This window comes from Solea solea, chromosome 15 (assembly GCF_958295425.1).
Source record: "Solea solea chromosome 15, fSolSol10.1, whole genome shotgun sequence".
In the NCBI taxonomy this organism is placed as follows: Eukaryota; Metazoa; Chordata; class Actinopteri; order Pleuronectiformes; family Soleidae; genus Solea; species Solea solea.
In genome coordinates this window covers 8592209-8614414 of record NC_081148.1, presented here as the reverse complement: position 1 = coordinate 8614414, position 22206 = coordinate 8592209, and the positions used below count along the sequence as shown (strand labels likewise).

General features: G+C 43.7%; 1 protein-coding gene across 1 annotated transcript in view; it reads left to right on the top strand.

Annotated features, from left to right (window-relative positions):
* LOC131474441 (homeobox protein Meis1) overlaps positions 1-22206 on the top strand; it is an 81783-nt gene that overhangs the window by 43995 nt on the left and 15582 nt on the right. Inside the window, exon 9 of the mRNA XM_058652294.1 lies at positions 15616-15692. Within this exon, the coding sequence (XP_058508277.1) occupies positions 15616-15692 (77 nt within the window). The remainder of the gene's footprint in view (positions 1-15615; positions 15693-22206) is intronic.

Below are 22206 nucleotides of genomic sequence, written 5' to 3'. Positions count from 1 at the left end.
TATGTGCAGTTCCGGAGCCGTTTTCATCCTAGAATTGGATTATTTGAAAAACATTCATTCATTCATTCATTCATTGTCTACCGCTTTATCCTCCACATGAGGGTCACTGGAGCCAATCCCAGCTGACGCAGGGCAAAAGACGGGGTGCAGGCCACTTTAAAAACATTGCATGGTTAATTTGTTTGTGTTTAAATTGAATATTGAAACATTGCCCTTCCAAATGTGTGTGTGGATGGATGTCATGTTTGTTAAATCGAGGTCACACGCTGTCATACACGGAAATAAATCCCGTAACTTATTTGACATTTCACTTGGCTGGGTTCAAATTCAAACACACAACAGTAATACAAGGCTACCACAGCTGGCTTGGAAGGGAAATTAACATCCATACTACAGAGGAAAAACGGTCCTCATATCCTGAGTTTTTCTTTTTGTATTCAAATATACACACACTCAAATATACGGTCATACGAGGATATACTCCCAATATCATCATACTGGAAGCAGAGATAAAAAATACTTTTACAAAGTCTCTCAGTATTTCTAATAACCCTTAATATCAGCGTTTTCTCCCACTTTCTCCTTTCGTATCATTTTACTCTGTCTATTTATAAGCCCTCAAGGGCAGTTAACTTTTAATTCATGTCACCTTTGAACTTTTACAAAATGGCAGCCATTGAACAAAAGCCAAAAGGAAGCAAGCATGTGTGTGTCTGTGAGTTGATCTGGCCTTAGCCGAGGGGCGGGTCGATGTGTTTCCTTCAGAACGTGAGAACTTTACAGACACTCAAGGTCGGTAAGTAGCACTGGAGTGGATCAGCAGTCACAAGAGATCTTATATGGCTGTGGAAAACGTACAATCTAAATTTTGTATTAATATTTTAGTCCCCAAGCTGTTTAAGTCACAGCAAATTATCATAAAGTTGAGGGAACATTCAATATCACTTGTAATTAATAAAAATCCAATTACATTGTCACCATCATTACCATCTCTTCTCCTTTCCTCATCATCCCTATTTCCCTCTACCTGGTTCTCAAATAATTTCATAGTTGGGAAACTATGAGACACTTCAGTGTGTGCTTTCATTGTTGTACGTCAGAGTGATTGATAGCCTCATGCTGAAGCTGTGTTTCACACTAGTTCTATTTTTCATTATCAGTTGTGTGTGATAAGCCTGTGTGTGTGTGTGCGCGCGTGTGTCTTCAGAGTGGGACAAAGGCCCATTAACTCAGATGTATGAAATCACTCTTGGTTTTGGTACCCACTAATCAGTTTACGATGATCTGCAAATCCGAAAAAGAGGCACACTCTCATACTCTCAGCCCACACACACAGACAAACTCAGATGAAGACACACACACACATATACACAAACGCTCTTCAACATGGGCCTCCAGTAGTAATGTCGGTGGGTGGGTGGGTGGAGTGTGGAGTTCCCCACCATTGCTGTGGTATTTATTGGAGAGTGAGTGGCAATGGTGATGTGTGGAGGAGTCAGGGAAAAACATTGTCATAAGTCTGTGGTTAGTTTGATGGATGATCCAACACAGATTATCAATGCTACTCACTGACTTTGCCGCTACGAAGCAAACACACCAGCTTCATTTGTTTATGTTAAAACACCATCAGTGAAGCTTATATTCATCACCTTTAAAAAAAAAAAAAAAAAAAAAGAGTTAAGCTAAGCTATGATTTTGTTCATCCACTGATATATGAACTCCGCTAAGTGTGAAATCACATTAGCACTAGCTGTTTGCCATTATCCATTAGGCTGTGTTTGGTGATCCACAGGATTGTGGAATCTTTTCTGGCTGGAGTCAGCAGCTCAATACCTTTTACTTACAGCAACTGCAGCCTGCCCTAGATACATTTAGTGTGTGTGCATGTGTGTGTGTGTGTATGAGCGTGCGCACATCTGTCTGCGATTTCATATGCAGTCGCACTGGTATTTGTATGTGTCAGCTTTATGTCTCTTTTTTGTAAGCGCCGCGAGTGTGTGTGAGCCTCATTCCATGCGTGCGCTTCATGGATCCTGTTGCTTTGTCGTCGTGGTAATCAGTTTGCACGTTGGCTGAACTAATTTATCAATTCAGTTCCTCCCACTTGTGTCCTCTCCCATGCGTGAACCCGCTCTCTTTCCTCTACACTCGGTCTCTGTTGCCTTCTCAGACAAAACACTCCTTTTAGAAAAAAAAAACTGTAAGGGTTTCCCATCTTTTATGCATGCCTTGTGCCTTTCTGACTTATCTCTCCTTCTCCTTCTTTCTTCCATGACTCTTTTTCTTGTTCCATTTTTCTTTAATGTACACCAGTGTTGCCTTATACATTTTAATGGCCTTAAACCATGATATTATAGCAATAGTTGCACTTGTGCAGTTTGGGGAGCTATTATTTACAAATGAGATACCCTGTGATATCTACCCATAACTCCTCCTGTGCACCTACTTACGGGTGACGTTTTCTGCATTAGAAGAATGCATTTCAACCTAATGTTGGGCCTTTCTGACATCTGGTGCTAAAGGCAGCTTTTGGAAAGTTACTGAAGGCCAACATCGCAGCAAGACTTGCTAATGTTGTTAAAGTGTCTTGTGTTTGTTATTGTTGCTACGCGCACTTTGACTGAAAAAAAAAAAAAAAAAAAAAAAAAAAAGCAATGAGGAGAATGGGCTCGTGCTGTATAAATGTGATTTGTTTGGTTAATGCCTGTGCTGGAATATTTGTCATCACATGGTTCGATTGGCTGGCTCTTGTCCTGCTGCTTTGAAAGTCGATCATTTCTCAGCTTCTGCCACACACAGGGAACACAAACAGTAGCAGTGAATAGTTTGGCAATGTGTGACACCGTCCCATTTACATCTAAGCATCTAAGTTGCAGCTTCCACCTCCTATGTGTGAGTGCAGTGTTAAAGGCAGGTGGCATGGAAGGTATGGCTATTGGTTTGTTGTGGTTTACACTTGGTCAGCTGACCCATTGTGCCCTGGAGGGTGATGGTCCAGTTTGTGCATGCAAGGATTCATGTGGATGTGTGTGTCTCTGTGTGTGTTTGACTGTGTTGTTGTGTGTGTGTGTGTGTGTGTGTGTGTGCCCAGTGGAGTGAGAGAAATCATAACTAGTGACCCAGGTGGTGAAAGCAGACAGGAAATAACTCATGGTAGAGGAGTTGGACCAAGCTGAGGGCTGAGGGGATGTGGTGGGAAAACACTGTCTCATTTCTCACTTCTTTTTTTCTATGCTGTCTTTCTTTGACTTCATTCCCCCTTCTTACTCATTTCTTCATGTCCCTGCTTTTATTCCACACATCTTCCAACCTCCTCCCAGCTTTATGTCTTTCATGTTGCATATTTGTCAGCTTTCTTCGTTCTCTGCCCTCCTTCCACTCTCTGTGATGCGTGCTGTTGTGATGTTGGTGATGGTAGGGGGAAGTGAACACGGCTGAGGGTGCTGCTCACTTGTTTGTTACGACAGATTAAGTCATTGATTTGTAAAAGCGGTGCACTGATGGAGAAGGCTCTCTGTGCTGCTGGAGACGGAGAGCGAGACAGCGAAAGCAGAAGAGGGAGGTGGAGGGAAGCGTTTGGCTGAGGAGGAACAGGTGAGGATATTAAACTTGAAGGAAAAGATGAGAGCTAACGGTAAAGAGAGGAGTGAAGTGGAGGTGGAATTAAAGAGCGGAGAAAAGGAGGCAGCAAAAAATAGTTCAGCAAAAATGCTAAATATAGAACAGAGGGATGACGGGGTGGAGATGGGTGGGTAAGATGGGGCGATAGAGGGATGGGAGAAGGAGGGAGGGGTGGAGGTGTACACTGAATGACATGGCTGAGAAAGCTTCATCTTTCAATAGCAGCGACTGCTTCCTTCTGCTTCCTTCTTATACTTGCTGCTCCAAAGAGCATAAGGGAGCAATTGTGAAATACCTTTACCTAGTTTAAGCATTCCCCCAATCCAGGTTTTCTTGAGCCCCTAGGGGCCAACGGTGAGTTTCTAATTAAAACGACAGGAGCAAAAGGGTAATTATGATAATAACATAATAATATCGCCAGGGTTATTAGAATGTTCTGTGGTCCCCAAATTGCTTCCTCAGAGAGATCAGATTTCAGTGGCATTACATAAAGTCCCATTTCTTTGAAAGTCAGGTGAATTGAAGTGGATTTCCCCTCAAGTACAATCTTAGCATCTGATTCCCTCTTGTATGTCATGGACACCAATTCTTAAGAGATGTTTCTCACCACAGTGGCATATCCGTACAAGCTTAATTTAGTCCATAGGGTTTGTTTAATAGTTTTGTTCAGCTTTAAACTCTCTTGTCGTCTCTCTGCAGCTCTGTGTATTGTGGCTGTTTGTAAATGGAGAACATTTTTGTTTGTAGGTTTACAGATCACTGATAGAACGCTAGCTCCGAGCACTGTAGCTTGAAGATTGCAAACTGGTGCTCCGCGGTGCGTCCCACTGTTTTCTCTAAGCTTTACGCGCTACCTGACTGGGATGAGGCTTTGTGGATCCCTCCTTCTCCTCATTTATACACCCCCTCCATCCCAGGCAGCCCTGAGGCAGCACACCTCCAGCTGTGGCTGCCGTTCACTGCACCACTTGGTGCAAGTACCGATTGCTTTGGAGTGCCTCCCCTCGCTCAAATAGGCAGTAATTATGGGCTTAAAGAGGTTTAGTGGTCCAGCAAACTACATAATCACCCCCTGAATTAGCCCCAGCTCATCAGCCTCAGTCCAACGAGCAGCGCTTACCACTAGCACTAGCTATGATGCTGCACCCCCTTCCCTTTATTGCACAGAGGGAAGCACAGCAGCAGGTGTTGTGCAACATCCGGCCCCCTTAATAAATTTAGCCTCCCCTGAGCTAGAATAGGGAGGACTAATGAAGCACGCCCTTGCTTTTAGTGAAAGCAGCCAGAGAGTGCAGATGCCACACATACAACACACAATAGAGATGCGTTCCTTCAGTATCAACATACCTCATCCTTCCCTCTGTGTTAACAATGCAGCACTTTGTTAAGACTTGAGACAGTCATGTGCATACATGATATAAGCTTCAGAATACACATAAGCTGGAGACCCACCCAGCTGTAAAGCACAGGGATCACTGTTCAAACCCTTTAGCACAGCAGCTAGAACAATAGGTGCAGCAGTGACTGCTGCTGCCCCGCATTATGTTTTGAGCCCGTGGAGTTTTGGAAAAGTGATGAATGATGATAATCATCAATTACCGTAGTGGAGAAGCAGTTAATGCCGTACACCGTCTAATCCACTTTGTACTGGGGCTTTAATATACTTCTCACCCTTTGCCTCACCAGCTAACTAGATTTATATAATTCCCATAGGCCAGAAAGCTCTGAGATTTCCCTAAATCAACAAAAGCTGTTTTTGAGAGGGGAAATGCTCATTAATGAATAATAAAAAAAACAAAAGAACAAGAATATATGCTTTTTCCTTGCTTTTCTCTGGGTCCAGAGAGAGATTTGATGACAGAAACAGTTTGGAAGGGGGTTTCTTTGCCATTTTTCGGTGCATATATTGAGGTTTTTTAAAAAAAAGAGCGGTGGTGAATTATTCATGGTACAAGCTTTGAGTTGGTTTACCATAGTGTAACATCAGTTCCTTCCGTTTTTTTTTTCTTGTTTGTCTTTTTTTTTTTTTTGGTTTTTGCACAGGAAAATTAAGGGCATTTATTTTGCACAGACCTTGCAAAGGGCAGTGTGAAAACTCTCATCCTGTAACTGGTTCATAATGAGCCTCTCAAAAGATCTGTTCTTGCTCTATTTGTTATTTTGCATCGGTGCAGACTGAATCAGAGGAAATTAGGTTAGGAGTGCTTTGTTGTTTCTGTTGTTGTTTTGTTCGCCCTCACTCCCATTCCTTTTTTTTCTTTCTTTAATCCCCCCTTTCTCCCAGAGCCAGCTTTGTTGCTGGGTCCCTGCTCCCTAATGAAGTCAAAGGGATGTCAGTCGATGCCACCTACACAGAGAGGAATTTGAAATGGTGCACGCTCTCACAGCGCAGTATGCACACACATACAGAGGATGGAACTTCCACTGAATGAGCAACAAAGTTGGGGAAATTGGAGGCTTGATGTATGAGATACAGCAGGCGTACAGTTCAGAACGCTTGTTTTAAAATCTGCTCATGCTCAGGGTTCTGGGCATTTGTTGTTAGCATAACAATGTGCTTGCCTCCCCAAATATTTAAGGTAATCTCATACACTTCTGGCAGGAGGAATACTACACTTCCAGTAAACTGTGTGCATGTGTGTGCACGCGTGCAAGTGCGTGTGTGTGTGTGTGTGTTTAAGACAGTTTGGTATGATACTCTGATGCCCTTCTAGCCAAAAAGGCCCCCGGATTAGCCGTCAGGCATTCCTGATGGGCAGCTCAGTTTCCACAGAGATTTGACCTGGGAACAGTGAGGGGAACAGACCTGGCCAAGTCAAGACTGTTCACTTTTACCTCGACAGCCACATGCACCATGAATAATGCTGCTGTAATGGTGTATGCTGTACGTTTGGGGTTGCTGGGATGAACAGTGTCAGACGTGTTCGATTTCTTGCATAAGTGTCAAGACTGGCTCAGATGACTTGACAAAACAACAGCTACAAGAGAGATGCTGGCAATTTAACATTTATTTATAATCAACATAACAAGCTAAACCAAACATAACCTATATCTGTAATCAGGTAAATCAGTTGTAAATGCAAGTGTATGGATGTGTGGGAGTGTTGGATGTGAAACTAAGAACAAAACAAGGTGAGCTGCAGGACGCCAGGCTGGAAATGGTGAGAGAGAGAGCACGGCTGGACTGTTGGGCTTTTAAGGCACAGCCCCGCCTCCGTAGTAACTGCACACACCTGTGATGCATAGGCTTGATTGCCTGTGTGAAACAAAGAGAAAGGGAGAGAGACACACCTACACAACCCCGGCCACTCGGGGTCGTCACACCCCCCCCCTTAAGACGGGAACTCAAAAGAGTGACCGTCCCAACAAAAACCACCACCAAATATTTTCAATAATAATACCCAAATAATGAAAAATAATTACCCCCTTTTTTTTCTCCAGATCCCAACCCAAACTCACCCACTTGTCCCAGTACTCCGCAACCTGGTACCGGGAAGCCTATTTAAGAGACTGAAACATTGGCTGAGCAGGAGAGAAAATGCAGGGAAAAGTTAAGGGTCACAACAAAAAAAACAACATGATCAACAGCTCCCCTGACAAGGTTTCACTACTTCAAGGCAGAGGTGCCCGAGACAAGGCATCTGCCACTCACCAAACTGTCATCAGGCTCAGGGACACTGTCTAGTGTTTCGGTTACGCTCCAAGTGTCCACAGCCAGCACTGGACCCACGTCACCCTTTATGGTACTGTCACCTTTCAAACGCTGATAATACGGCTTTAGCAGGTTAACATGGTACAGATGAGAGGACTTTCTTCGACCTGGTGTAGCTATAAGATAATTCAAATCAGAGACTTTTTCTATTACAGTATAAGGGCCGGAAAATTTAGCCTGGAAAGGTGAAATAACCACCGGCGTCAAAGCCAGGACCTGATCCCCAGGACTAAACTCATGGCGCTCTGTACCCCGGTCATAATGAACTTTCATTTTGGTCTGAGACTGCCCCAGTTTCTCCTTAGCCAACATCCCTGCCACAAATAACTTGTGTCGAAACCCATGTACAAAGTCGATCAAATTTCGTGGAGCTTCAGTGGGAACCAACCCAATTTTCAGTGCTGTCAGCGGTCCGCGCACAGAGTGCCCAAATACCAAGTCATTCGGGCTAAAGCCCGTACTCTCATGCACTGCTTCTCTTGCCGCTAACATTAACCATGGGAGACCTTCCTCCCAGTCCCGATCTAATTCCGTGCAAAATGCACGCAGCAATGATTTAAGCGTCTGATGGAACCTCTCTAACGCGCCTTGGCTTTGCGCATGATATGCAGTGGACCGATTATGGCGAACCCCCAGTGTTTTCAACACCTGAGCAAACATGTGTGAGCAAAAATTAGACCCTCGGTCACTTTGTATGACTTTTGGTATCCCAAACACTGAGATGAACTGAGAAAGTGCTTTAACAACAGATTTAGTGGTGATGGATCTAAGTGGATAAGCAGCAGGGTAACGAGTGCTTTGACACATTACCGTTAACAAATACTTGCAACCTGACTTAGCACTAGGCAATGGACCAACACAGTCTATAATCAGATGCTCAAAGGGCTCACTTACCGCAGGAATAGGCTGCAAAGGTGCGGGTTTTATGCTCTGGTTCGGTTTGCCGGTCAGCTGACACACATGACATGTCTTCACATATGTAGCCACATCCTTCTTGGCACGCGGCCAAAAAAAATGTTTGAGGACATACGAGTAAGTTTTACGCACCCCAAAGTGACCACTTTCATCATGTGCTGTTTTTAAAACTAGCGACCGAAAATCTTGCGGCACCACAACCTGAAACACAGGCTCACCCACAACGTCTCCATCACAAGGTAGCCATTTACGGAGTAAGAGACCATCCTGAACAAAATAGGCTTGAGCTACCTCTTCCATCTGACCACGCAGCAAAACTTGATCCCACAACGTGGACAGCGAAGTGTCAGATTTTTGTGCTTTAACCCACTCATCTTTTGACACAAGTGAGGGCAAATCAAACGGCACCGGTTCTCCAGATACTTTCACCTCTCCAGCAGAGGACACAGACTCACGGCTACTCTGAGCGCGCGTCACGGCACAAACAGGAAAAACCTGCAGCATTGAACTGTCAGATTCCACCTCTAACGGTTTGGACACAACCACAGGTGACGGAGGACCACTAGGCCAGACTCGGCCGCCACAGACGTCATTCCCCAGAATCATTGAGACACCTGGCAAAGGTAACGCTGGACGTACACCCACAGAAAACACACCTTTAACAAGGTCACAGTCCAACTCCACATCATGTCGCGGCACTGGTACAAAGCCTAGCTCCATACCACGCATCACAATGAAATCACCCGATTGTGTATCATTGGAAAATGGAAGCACCGACTGCACAATGAATGAGTGTCTAGCTCCTGTGTCACGCAAAACTTTAATATTAACGCACTCGTCACTGCCTACCAAGGACACTCGTGCGTCAATAATAAAAGGTTCAAACCCAGACCTGTCACTGTCTTCCACAATCACGGCCTTGTTTCGTCCGCTTGTGCACAACATGGCCGGACCTGGGGTAAACACATTTTTATTTTTTAACAAAGGGCATTGATCTTTCCAATGACCCTCTCTACGGCAAAAATGACACACGTTGGAACGTTCCGGGCGCACAAAAGCTGGCGTTCTCCCAGCCGGCGTAGGTTTAGAAAATCTGCCGTGTGTAACGCCACCATCACTGCCTTTGAACCCCGCTCCTGCACGCATCTCAGTAAAACTACTCCTGTGTGTTAAAACAAAATCATCTGCCAACTCGGCCGCTCTAACTGCTGTAGCTGGATCCCTCTCATTCAAATAGGCAGTTACGGGCTGAGGAGCAACATTTTTAAACTGTTCCATTACAATCAGTTCAGACAGACGCTCAAATGTGGTAACTTTTTGTGCGGCACACCAGCGGTGAAAGTGAGTAATTAAGTCACGCACAAATTCAACGTTTGTCTGCTTATCCCCTTTAACCCAGTATCTAAACCGTTGGCGATACGCTTCTGGAACCAATTCATATGCTTTAAGGACAGTTGATTTTACAGATGCATATGTTAAACTGTCCTGTGCGCACACAGCCGAATATGCCTCCTGTGCTTTGCCCGTGAGGACACACTGCAACAGGAGAATTTTATCCGCATCTGCCCACTGTTTTGCCTCGGCTACGCGCTCAAACAAAATGAAAAAAGTGTCCGGATCCCGCTCATTAAATTTTGGTACAAGGCGCAGACTCGCTGTCAGGTCTCTGGCCTCACGGTCGGCTGCAAACCCTGACACACCAACAGACGTTCTATTGCGGTCAGAAACCCTCAGTTTAGTCCGCTCGACTTCTAATTGCAACTCCAACAGCTCCCTTTGCTGCTCAAACGAGAGCACACCAGTCTGCCTCACCAACACCGGCTTCATCGAGGCCGCTGCCTCAGCAGGTTCTTTCTGCAACACACCTCTCTCAAACAAAGATAACAAAACAAACATTTTAAGCTCATCTTTAAGCAATCCCTCTTGTAACACTACATCATAGTACTCAGCAATTTCAACCAATTGATCCTTTTTACAGGAGTCCAGAAACACTGCACTGGGCGCTTCATAAAAAGCTGATAAACTGTCCATATTCCACCTCAGAGTCAGATCCTCACTGATAGACACACAATTGAGCACACAAAAGCCCCCCGGTTAATTCCCCTAACTGCCTAACCCAGATCTTACTAACTTAACCTAGTCTTCATGCGGTTCTGCAGCGGGCTGATTAAGCACAAAACCTGCGGGACCACACGACCCCACGGAGTGCCCCCGAGAAGGTTGCCAAGGCAACCAACACTAGCCGCTCCCCACAACACTACAAAAAAAACAAACTGACACAATCCCAAAGGAGAAAGTGTCCTTAAGCCTAACGGGAACCACCGGACATGTGCATCGACTCAGTAACTTACCGACCTCTGACTGGTAAAAAACTCTCCCTGACCTGCAAACAAATCAAACAAATTTACAATGGACGAGCCCCCATTTGTCAAGACTGGCTCAGATGACTTGACAAAACAACAGCTACAAGAGAGATGCTGGCAATTTAACATTTATTTATAATCAACATAACAAGCTAAACCAAACATAACCTATATCTGTAATCAGGTAAATCAGTTGTAAATGCAAGTGTATGGATGTGTGGGAGTGTTGGATGTGAAACTAAGAACAAAACAAGGTGAGCTGCAGGACGCCAGGCTGGAAATGGTGAGAGAGAGAGCACGGCTGGACTGTTGGGCTTTTAAGGCACAGCCCCGCCTCCGTAGTAACTGCACACACCTGTGATGCATAGGCTTGATTGCCTGTGTGAAACAAAGAGAAAGGGAGAGAGACACACCTACACAACCCCGGCCACTCGGGGTCGTCACATAAGCGTGCGGTTAAAAGGAAACAATCAACCTTATTGATATCCACGCATTGTGCCGTTGTGTCTTTTGTTTTTCCATCACATGAGAGACAGAATGTGATTTTCCTCTTTCTTATTCCTGCCTCCATCCTCCATTACAAAGCTATATGGCATGTCAAGTCTATTTTAATGTGATACACAGAAGCTTAGAAAGCACGCCAGCAAATAGGAATATGCAATGACAACACAATGTAATGACTATGGCAGTAAAATGTAAGGTCACATTTAAAATGCAGTGCAAATGATTCAGAAATCAAAACAGAAGCGATCACAAAGTCACTGTGTCAGTATTTCGGTCATTGTTTTTGAGCCAAATTCCAACTACATGGAGAAGGAAGAGAGAGACAGAGTAGAGAAGAGAAGTGGTTTTGCTGAGGCGGCAAGATCAAGAGAATGGAGAACAGCAGCAAGATAAAAGACATTTCTAAAATAACCCTCCCCTCATGGTGAAGTGGAGCATCCCCAGCAAAAGAGTGACTCAGGCTTGTTCAGTCTTCCTCTTTTTTCATTTCCTCTCACCTCTCAGTTCTTACCGAGGCATTAAAGGTGAGGCTTTATTCAGTTTTGCAAGTTGCAAAAATAAGAATTAGTAAGCCATGACCTTTGGAAAGTTCTTGCTTTTTTTTAACGACCGTAAACATTTCAGTGAGTTATCGCTTCTGCGGAGGAGATGAAAATGTTGATGAGTTAGTTTTGTCCCATAAATGTCAAAAGTTCACTCGCCACCATAGCTGCGTGTTCTGTCAGAATGACCTTAATCATGGCAACGAGCCATTAGCATTTTTTCGTCTGCACATTTCTTAAACATAAAATAAATCATAATGAATAATGAAACCTTTTAAAATGTTGGGACTGTATTGATTGTGTCGATATACAGTATTTTAAATACACACAGCTCGAGCATGTATTTTGAGGTATGCTTATTTTATAATCGGTGACAGTAACAGTTGGCATATTTTTACCACATTGTCTAATATAGTTTTCCTCTGCGTTAGGTATGGGACGGGGGAGTAAAGAGGGGTCTTTGCAGAATATTTATGCTCTTATCTCTATGCTAAACCCCCAGGGCTCCAGATATCCATTTCCATGCCTCCTCCTCTGCCTCCTCATTCCCTCTTCCTCTCTTTCCTTCTTCCCTCTGACTATCTGTCCCTCTCTTGTTCTTGTCTGACAGGGTCAGGGAGGAAGACGGTCAGACAGGGAGGGGATGTTACTGATGCTCTGTTACTCACCCACACACACATCTGCACTATAACACACACACACACACACACACACGATCATGCCCGGCTGAACTTACTCATTGGCCCAGCAAGCTCAGTGGCTCAAATGAGAACAAAAAAACGCACAGATGAACTTGCGAATATCAGCGCACACAAGCAAAATCTTGACTCAAATGCACACACACACACACACACACACACACACGCGCACACTGGGATTGATAAGACACACAGAAAAGAGAGAAGTCAAAACCCACACCCCCTCCTGGCACCCACATGCTCGGAGCCCAGCAGAGAGCAGGGTGGAAATTCTCATGAAAGGAGTTGTATATTTGGAGAAGACATATCATTAAGATAGGCGGAGGGGAGGGAAGGGAGGAAAGGATGCGCAGAAACTTTCCATCTGTTCTTTTAAAGAACATGTTATTGGTTTCCTCACTTCTCTCTCTCTCTCTCTCTCTCACCCTCCCTCTCTCTCTCTCTCCCTCAGCCCGCTGAACCACAGCCAAAGGCCGTTAAAAAAAGAGACCAAAATCACTCACAGACAATATTAAAACATGGCAACTTGTTGCTAAGCAGGAAACTAAATCACAGTGCTTTGAACGACAGGAGCTAATTTGATGGTTTTCATGTTTCCGGCAGATTTTTCCATTTTTCCGTGACTCATTAAATACCCAGCCATACATCACTTACAGTTTATGTATAATATTCTTACAATGCAGCCAAATGCCAGAGTTACATTTTATTATGGATGCATGAATGTATAATCCATGTTTTCCTGTTACAATCATTGTTAAAGGAAAAAGCATTAGATCACACAACTTCTTCTATAGGATACACATCAGTACTGTGATGATACTATTTATTACCATTATTATGCAGACTTATTTCATTATTATTGGCGTGGACTTGACATAGTATTTGTGTAAACAAAATTATATTCAATTTGTTCATCCTTTTAATTATTTTATTGCTCTCACAGGGCTACTCTAACTCCTGAATGTATCTTATACTGAACTCTAATCTCTCTTTTTGTGCAGACTTTTTTTTTTATGCATATATATCTGTTTGCTTGTGTCTGCCGAGAAGCTGGAAGGACAGCAGCGTTGAGACAGGGTGCACTTGTGCTGTACTGTGGCTCCTAGCGTCGCCTCAGCTCCCATATATCACGAGGCAGACAGTGCTACTTCCACAGATTTGCGATACGTAGAATTGATCTTTTCATGTTCAATCAACTTTGTCAAGAAGAAAGACATAAAAGTCATTATTCACATGATTTGTTTTAATATATAATATACAGAGAGTGTGTGTGATGTCCAAATGTAAAGTGCTCACATGACACAAGCCCTAAAGAATGTTTCCTCACTTTCAAGCACACAGGCAGACGAGTGGCGCCACCGATTCGCTGCAGTCATTTCGATTGTGATATTATCGGTCGGCGGTGTGAGAGTTCATGCGGCAGATATATGAATGATCAGAAAGTTCACATGAACACTGGCCCAGTCACATGTAAGTGCACTGAAAAAATGATTGTAGACAGAAAGAGAAGTGGACACAAATTTGGCCGGAGGCAACAATGCAGTGATAACTTAGCGCGTGAAATTAGCCTCCTTGTGTTCCCATTCACCACAACCAATCACATGGACGAACAGCGGCTGGGAGGAAATCTGTCTCCTCTCTCTCTGCTGACTTGTTCCAGCATTAAACACAATCCTGCTCATTATGCGCTGAAAAAACTGTAATGAAAATATGAAAACACTGGCGCCACACTGATTTTGCACGTCTGATTGACTATTAAGTGTTTGTGTGTTCTTGGGAGACATACTGTATATATTATAGAGGCCAGTTGTTGAGTGGCCCCTATTGTTGGTCACCATGACGTGGTATAACTGACTAAATGTCAGGGTCTTGGATGGCCTGTTTGTATCATTTAAATGGATCAATTCTACTCAATAAATAATTAAAGATGCTGCAGATTAAGTTTGACATTGATAATATTACTGCTTAAATATCTTGCTACTGTTCTTGTCTTCTTTGTTTAGCAGAAATGAAAACTTAATATATTATACAGCTGCATTGTTATCTCTATTTGCAATATTGACAAGTGAGTGAAAACAAGGTAATTCACACCTCTCGTTGGCACAATAAAAATACAAAATGGATCAGTGGGGGATTCTCTCTCTCTTGGATGTACAAACATTTCAGAATATACATTAGTTAGTTGTGCTATCCCTTCAACAATCCATTTTCTTGGTTGCTCCTCTGCTTCTCCCTCCTCTCGTCCTCTTTTATGGCATGCCACTGGTGTTCAGCACAGTCCATGTCTTGTTTCCGTCATGAACCGGCACATTGTCCTCCGCGAACAAGGCTCCCTGCATCTGTGATACCCCCCAAACTCACTCTAATATAAATCAACACTCTCCCCAAGTTCACATTTATCCAATTGATTCATTCTATATATTTAAACAGGTGGCTTGACTTTAACTGTTCTCAGCTGCTCCACAACAGAGAGCATGCAGTCAACAGTTTGCATTTAAACAGTGGGTCAATTTGTGTTATCCTTCCAACAACTGAACAATTTGTCACTTGTGTGTCATTTTTATGAGTTTTCAGCTTCATAAAGGTTCAAGAGTAATGTGATGCTGATTCAACTTCAGCAAAGAAGTGGCAAACTTTACAGAGTTATGTTATTGCACCAACTGCAATAGCTCTCTCTCTCATATATATACACACATATATATATATATATATATATATACATATAGTATGCATATAAGCATCACAGAGTAATAAAGGCCAGAGACTTAACATTTTCTTGTCTATATTCCATCGAATAAACACCACATATTTCCAGCTCACTGATTACATATGCAGTGGGGTGAAAGGGGGCCATTGACGCAAATATATTTGTGTAAGAGGCTGCCTAATTACCAGAGCTGGTTCTTCACTTCACTTAACTTTCTAATTGGCTTGCCTTTTTGGCTGCCATTAATTACATGATTTCATTTTCCATTAATGATCGGTGAGCGATGCACGTTAACGTGTGCACCGCTCACCCACTCTCACACATTACAGTATACGTCCAGATAGGCAGTGACACACGTCCATACTGACACCAATGCACCAATGAGCATTAGCACACGTCTCCCTCTCTACATTTCATTATTGTGTGTGTGTGTGTTTGTAACCTTTGCCCAGCATCATCACTGCAAGATACATGAAACCCAACAAGAGCGAGCTTCATTTAACAATATGTGGCCAGTCTTTTCTCATGCATGTCGTCTCTCTCTCTTCTGCAGCATCCATACCCATCAGAAGAACAGAAGAAACAGCTGGCACAAGACACAGGCCTCACCATCCTACAAGTGAACAACTGGTGAGTCATTTCAGAGTTTACATGCAGTACACTTCAGAGGTTTGATCCCTCCAGGCTATCCTAGTTCTTAATGATCGGAATTAATGCCTCCACTCCAACCCTATTTTCATACCCCACACACACATGCACACACAAACACACCACTTACTGAATCATCCTCATCAAGATCAATCCATCTAAAGAGATATGGCCTGCAGTGATGTTCCAGACCAACAGCCTAACTCAGTCCAAACATGAGCAGCCATGTTAATTAAGAGTCAAACTACATTCTGAAGACATCCAATAAAAGCATCCAACATGCACAAGTTATACAAGAATAATTACTCGCAAAGTGGTAGCTCTGAGACTAATTATAGGTTTTTACTTCGGTGTACTTATTTGGGTGTTTCTGGGTTTTTGCAGCACCTTTCTTGTGATTAACACTGGTTTTAATTTAACAGCGAACGTCTTGTTCACCATACTTTTATTCCCACTTCATGTTTGTCCTAAAAGTATATTTTTAAGACACAGTTCAGTTACTTTTATATGAACTTTAAATAAAAAACAAATGAAAATGTAGTGACATTAGAGCAGGTGCTGGGTATTATCCTCTCAACATTACTTTTAAAAGTCATTTTATTGGTAGTCCGCTGACCTTATATCTTTTTACGCATTGTTATTGAGTACTTTTTCATAATGCATGAAGCATGTGAAGTTGTCCTTGTTAGCAGGGAGCCTGCACGGCCTGGTTGCAAACCTGCCATTGCAAATTAATGCTCTGTAAGTGCCAACTAGCCTGTTAATTGGGGACAAGCGTGACTGGCTGGGGCCATAAAATGCGGCTGCTTACTAGCCATTTTAACCTTAGGTAGCACTGTAAAAGGTAGAAAGGGGCCCTATGTCCTTGTGCAGCTAGTCTTATCAGAGCGATGGCTATCAGCACATGCTTAGTGTTATTAGCCATGTCTAATTAAATGGGCTGGAGTCAGGGTAACTGAGGTAGGGCCCTGGCAGAGGGTGTTTGATCTGGGCAGCCCTTAAAATAATCCTTGAAAGTATCAGTTAGTTGCAAGGTACGAGCATGAAAGTGGAGAGTGCAGAGACGCAAAGAGCAGCAGCAGCAGAAGGAGAGAGGGAAAAAGAGACGAAGAGAATGAGAGGAGGATAAAGACAGAGGGAGAGAAGGAGATGAGACATGATAAATCCCCATTACCAGCCGTCTAATGATGTTAACATTATTCCCAGCCATTGTTCAATCTGAGACCTGAGAGACAGACCGATGTTAGATTAGGGTATGGTGTATCAGTCTATGGAGAATTCAGTTCATTCTGGGCCAAAAACAATGCACACACACACACACACACACACACTGGTGGAAAAAAGCCTCCTGACCAGAGGGAATCCTGTTGAGGTTATCAAATCACGTGACCTCTCTGAAATCCATGGGGGATCAATTCTTACAGCTGAGATAAAGCCAAGCTGTGTGTGTGGAGTGTGTGTGCGTGTGTGTGTGTGTGTGCAAGACAGGCAGTCTTTGGTCAGTTTGGTCACTTAAGGCTGTGCTCTCATTCCGTTTGTTATTTTTATTGGTTGGGGGATAGCAACACACCCTGGAGGTGTGTGCGGGTGCATGTGCGTGTATCTGCGCGAGACCAACACACACTGTGTAAATTGTGGGAGGTTAATCTTGGTTTGAGTTAAGTGTCTGTGTGCAAGTGCGTGTGTGTGTGTGTATGTGTATGTGCGCGTAAGAAAAAGTGAGCGAGAGAGAGAGATGAACCGGGGGTGGTTAATCTAAGGGGTATTAGCTGTTAAACCCGGCATGCTGGGATCCTGCTGCCCCCTCACATTGCGTTGTATGAGTGTGTCTGTTTTGTGTGTGCGAGCTTGTCCACGGGCGTATTTCCACGCATGGTTGTTGGAGCGAGCAGTACGTTGTAGCATTGAGGGGGATCTACAGTGGAAACAATGGAGTGAAAAAGACGCGGTGACCGAGAGATGGAGACAAACAAATTGTCGGGGGAAAAAAGGACTCGGGAGTAGAGAAGGAGAGATTGAAGGAGGAGAAAAAAGTAAAAAGACGATGGAGGAGAAAAGGGGGAGAAAAAGAGTCAATTGCTGACGGAGAAAGAGAGAGAGAGAGCGAGATAAGGGAAGAGAGGTTACGTTAGGGGAACTGCCATTTCACAGGCATGTTGTTGTGCTGATTGGGAAGCCCTGTCATTGGGTGTCTCCATAGCAACCCATGGTGATGTTACCTCCTGACCCACTGATTTGTTGAAGTCAATTTCCCGAGCTGTGATTATGTTTGTCAGTGCTGTTGAAGAACACACACTTGCCCTTAGACACAGACACACAGACACACACACACACACACACATGCATGCATGTCTAAAGTCTCCCAGATTTACACACACACTCTCACATTTTCTCATGTGTTCACTTGCACCAAATCAGCTCTACAGCTGTGAAATCAAGGCAAAGAGGACACAAGACAGCATAAAACACTTACTGGGAGTGTGTTTCACGGTCATACGCAGGCCATCAGGACTGAATTGAATTCACATCGAATGGCCACAGATGAACTGCAGGTCATCCGTGTTTGTGGGGGGGGGAGACCTTACAATGAAAAACATGTACAACTGACAAATGAAACGCACAGTGAGACCCTGTGACATGTTAGAGCGCAGCATATTACAAACACACACACACACCTCTTTCTCCTTTTTTACACAATCGCTTTATTCACATGTGTGCAATGTGATTTCCTTCATGTCTCTCTCTCTCTCCCACACACACACACCATAGATGTGTTAACACACATGTCGAGTGTGTATTATTGATGAGCGAGCACGCGGTAGGGCTCAGCAGATTAAATAAAAATGCTAAAGGCCGGCAAGGGGCGCAGATCACTCATGAATTATTGGCAGAAATACTCCGCACCAGGGAATCTCAATTTGAATGGAAAGTGTGTAGGTGTGGCTGTGAGTGCATGTTCACATTTGCACAATTAAGAGAATGCACACACAATGCTGTGCACACCCAAATACAAACACACCGGCACATCCCTATATGGCGGTGACACATACACTCACACCTCCTATAAGGTGTGCATAGAAACTTTTCTTTCCCCCCCCCCACACCCATACAGCACACACACATATGTTGCCACATGACACAAAGGAAGCCAGACAAAAACTCCATTCAACAACTTCTGACCTCAGCGTTTGACTTGACTCTTGACGTCTCTTTATGTTTTGTAGACAAAAACATAAAGAATAATGTAACCACTGTAAAAACTACGGTATTACAAAGCATAAAAATCACAAACCAACGTTTGAAAAGTACGCTTTGTTACCTTTAACTTAACAATAAACATGTCCCCAGACTTTTACTACAAACCAGTGTCACTGCAAATGTACCCAAACAAGTAGCCTGAAGCTTCCTTCACAGAAATCTGCGACAAACATTTACAGCACAAGATATGATGGGACAGGAAAGACATCCAGCAGTAACAAAAGTGTTTCCTGTTTGTCCCAGATTTAGTTCTAGTGTCTGGTTATGCAACCCTGTACCTGCTGACACATTTAAACTGTAATACAAAGGTGTAACATGACGGCCTGTCTTTCTCTTTCTCCGGCTACAGTCAGCATCTCTGTGCTAAGTTCTCCTAACGTTTCAGTGATGTAAAAATCGATGGCAAGGTCATCAGGTTTCCCTTGTTGGCCGCCCCTCCCTTTCCTGCCTGCAATTTAATAATGCCCCTTTAAAGGCAGTGTTTAAGCCTTGCCGGGTGATTGTTTTGTCAATAAGACCTCCTTTTACGAACGTCTTAAAAGCATGGACGGGGAGGACGACAAGGGAGAGAGAAAGCGAGGGAGCTAGTATTTAAAAGGGCAGAATGGACGGACGTGGAGGCTACTTAGGAAGGAGCGGTGCAGTGCGTACATACAGTATATGCCTCTTATCGGGTTTCTGAAAGGACGAGCTGAGCAAGTGCAGAGGAGAAGAAGAGGTGAGGGAAAGGAAGTAGTGACTGAGAACAGAGAGTAGGGGTGGGGTGAGCGAGAAAAGGAGAATGACGTATTTACGGTTTATTTAATTTGCCATTTATATAAATGATACAGCTCTTTACAGTAAATCGAAATTGTCTTTGCTTCACTTTGCCCATCGTTGTTTTTTCGACAGCTATGAGGACACTGAACTGTTCTGAGAATGTCGCAACAAAGAAGACAGACAGGTTTTAAATGAATTCCAAACAACCCCGTGGAAGAGAGCGGTGATTACCTACACGATCTGTCATTGTTTTACAAACCAAGCACCAGCTGCAACGTTGACCCAAAGTGAGGGAGGTTTTGTGCACAATCTTTACGGTTGGATGTTGTCATTGTATTTCAGACAATTCTGTATGACGTCATCAATTGCTTTCGTGATTTAACCAAGTGAAGTAATGGTAACATTCAAACATAAATAAGACTTGATGTTGAATAATGTGTGGCAGACAAACAGGTGGTGAGATGAAGTGTATGACTCTGTATGGTGAGAGAGAGAGAGAGAGAGAGAGAGATGCTGGAACTTGTTCAGAGAAAGTCTTCTGAAGTATGTGTGTGTGTGTGTGTGTGTGTGTGTGTGTGTGTTGGAATTAGCAGGCCCAGTTTCAGTCACTGCCCTAAAGCCTGTTACATACGCTGCATCTTTGACAGGTTACTACAGCCTGAAACTGACATTACAGCAAATACCTCACACGCAAACACACACGCGCACACACACACGCTTGCACACACACGCACACTTTAAAGCAGGTATGACCTCACCCTCAGATTACAACACAGAGTTCTAATGTTAAAATCTTAGTCAAAAACAGAATCTTCTCCGCGCAGCTTAAAGTGTGCCGCGACCTATAAGCTCCTACAGGAATCTTTAGCTTGTGCAGACACGACCCTGTCTTTACTGTATTATGTCAACAGAGACGTGTGTGGATGTGTGAAAGTGTTTACACACACGTACAATATAGGTGTCCATTTGCAAAGACACTCTGTGTACTGAACAGCGGCTCTCCTCTTTTCTTTCTCTAACTCTGTTTTTCTTACATCACAGTGCACCGCCCAAGGCCAAACCTGCATCGCCTCGCTCTCTCTTTCCCTTTCTTTTTATTAATTCCTCCTCTTTTCTTACTACCCCTCTCCCTGGCTTTCCAACCTCCTTTTGTAGTGTGTGTTTGGGGGGGGGGGGGGGCAGCACAACGACAGCACAACGTGAATGCCAGGGTCTGTGTTGAAGCTCACACGGTAGCTGTTTTGCTCGCCACCATCAAAAAGTTGTTGTTCTCGTGCCGAGGTTTTCTCGTGTTGATCAAACAATGGAGTGAGTCTGCAGCGACAGTGAGTGTTTTGTGCCACAATAGAATATCTTGGGAAAATAAATAGGACACCTACATGAGCTATAGTTTACTGGCAGAAGACTGACGTTGATTACATGCAACTAAGATACATAATGGCTTCACTGTATGTAATAGTTTTATAGACAATGTATAAAATGATCAGGAAAGTATATAATGTTTATATAATACTTGGGAAGCAATTTCATTTAAGCAATTGCCTAAGAGGCTCAAACTGCTCCAAAATGGTCAGTGATTAAATGTAGTATTAATTACTATATTTCATAAATGTGTATGACTGAATTTGTGACAACTTAAATCATTCATTGACTATGATTTGTAGATATACAGATCAACGTAATGTCTGAAAAGAAATTCTAAATTCAGACATTGTCTAGTCACCAGTCTTCACCACTCCTCTGGTGTTCGCTGACGGTGGATGTCAAGTGCCTTTTTTTAGTTTCTGGGCACTCAGTGGGATCCCCATAGTGTCGGCTGCTGTGAGCCAGTGGGGGGGAAGTGATACGCACAGAGACAGGATATGACACGGGTCGTGTGAGGGGATTTAGGTCAACCACTGCATTTGCAACAGTCCCCACTGTGAGCCCTGTCAGCAGTAGTGCCTATGTGTGACACTGTGGTCATTTCTGTGTGTCAGTGTAAACCTGTGTGTGTGTGTGTGTGTGTGTGTGTGTAGACTGTGTTTACATGCAAATGCATCACAAAACCCTTCTGAAAATCTTTAAAAAAAAAAAAAACACGCACACGGCAAGCTTTGCTAATAGAGGTTGTACACATGCGCCACACAGATATTTGTGCACACACACACACACACACACACACAAACACACAGATGCATACATGTTTTGATTCAAGCCCAGGCTGAAGGACACAGTCTCTGTCCAATGTTGTGTTTGTGCAGTGGGCAGCACAGGGCAGCCATGTTGTTTCTGGGTAAAGCCGGGCTTTGAGCCATCACCCTCTCTCTGGCATTGATGGATGACTGGCTAACTGAGTCCAAGAATGTCTGAATGTGTGTGAAGGGAAGCAGGGACAGAGATAAAGAGAGGTCAAATGTGACAGATACACTCTCCTCCTTGGTCTCTATCTTTTGTTTCTTTGTTTTCCCTCCTTCCCTCTCTTCTCCCGTCTCCTTCT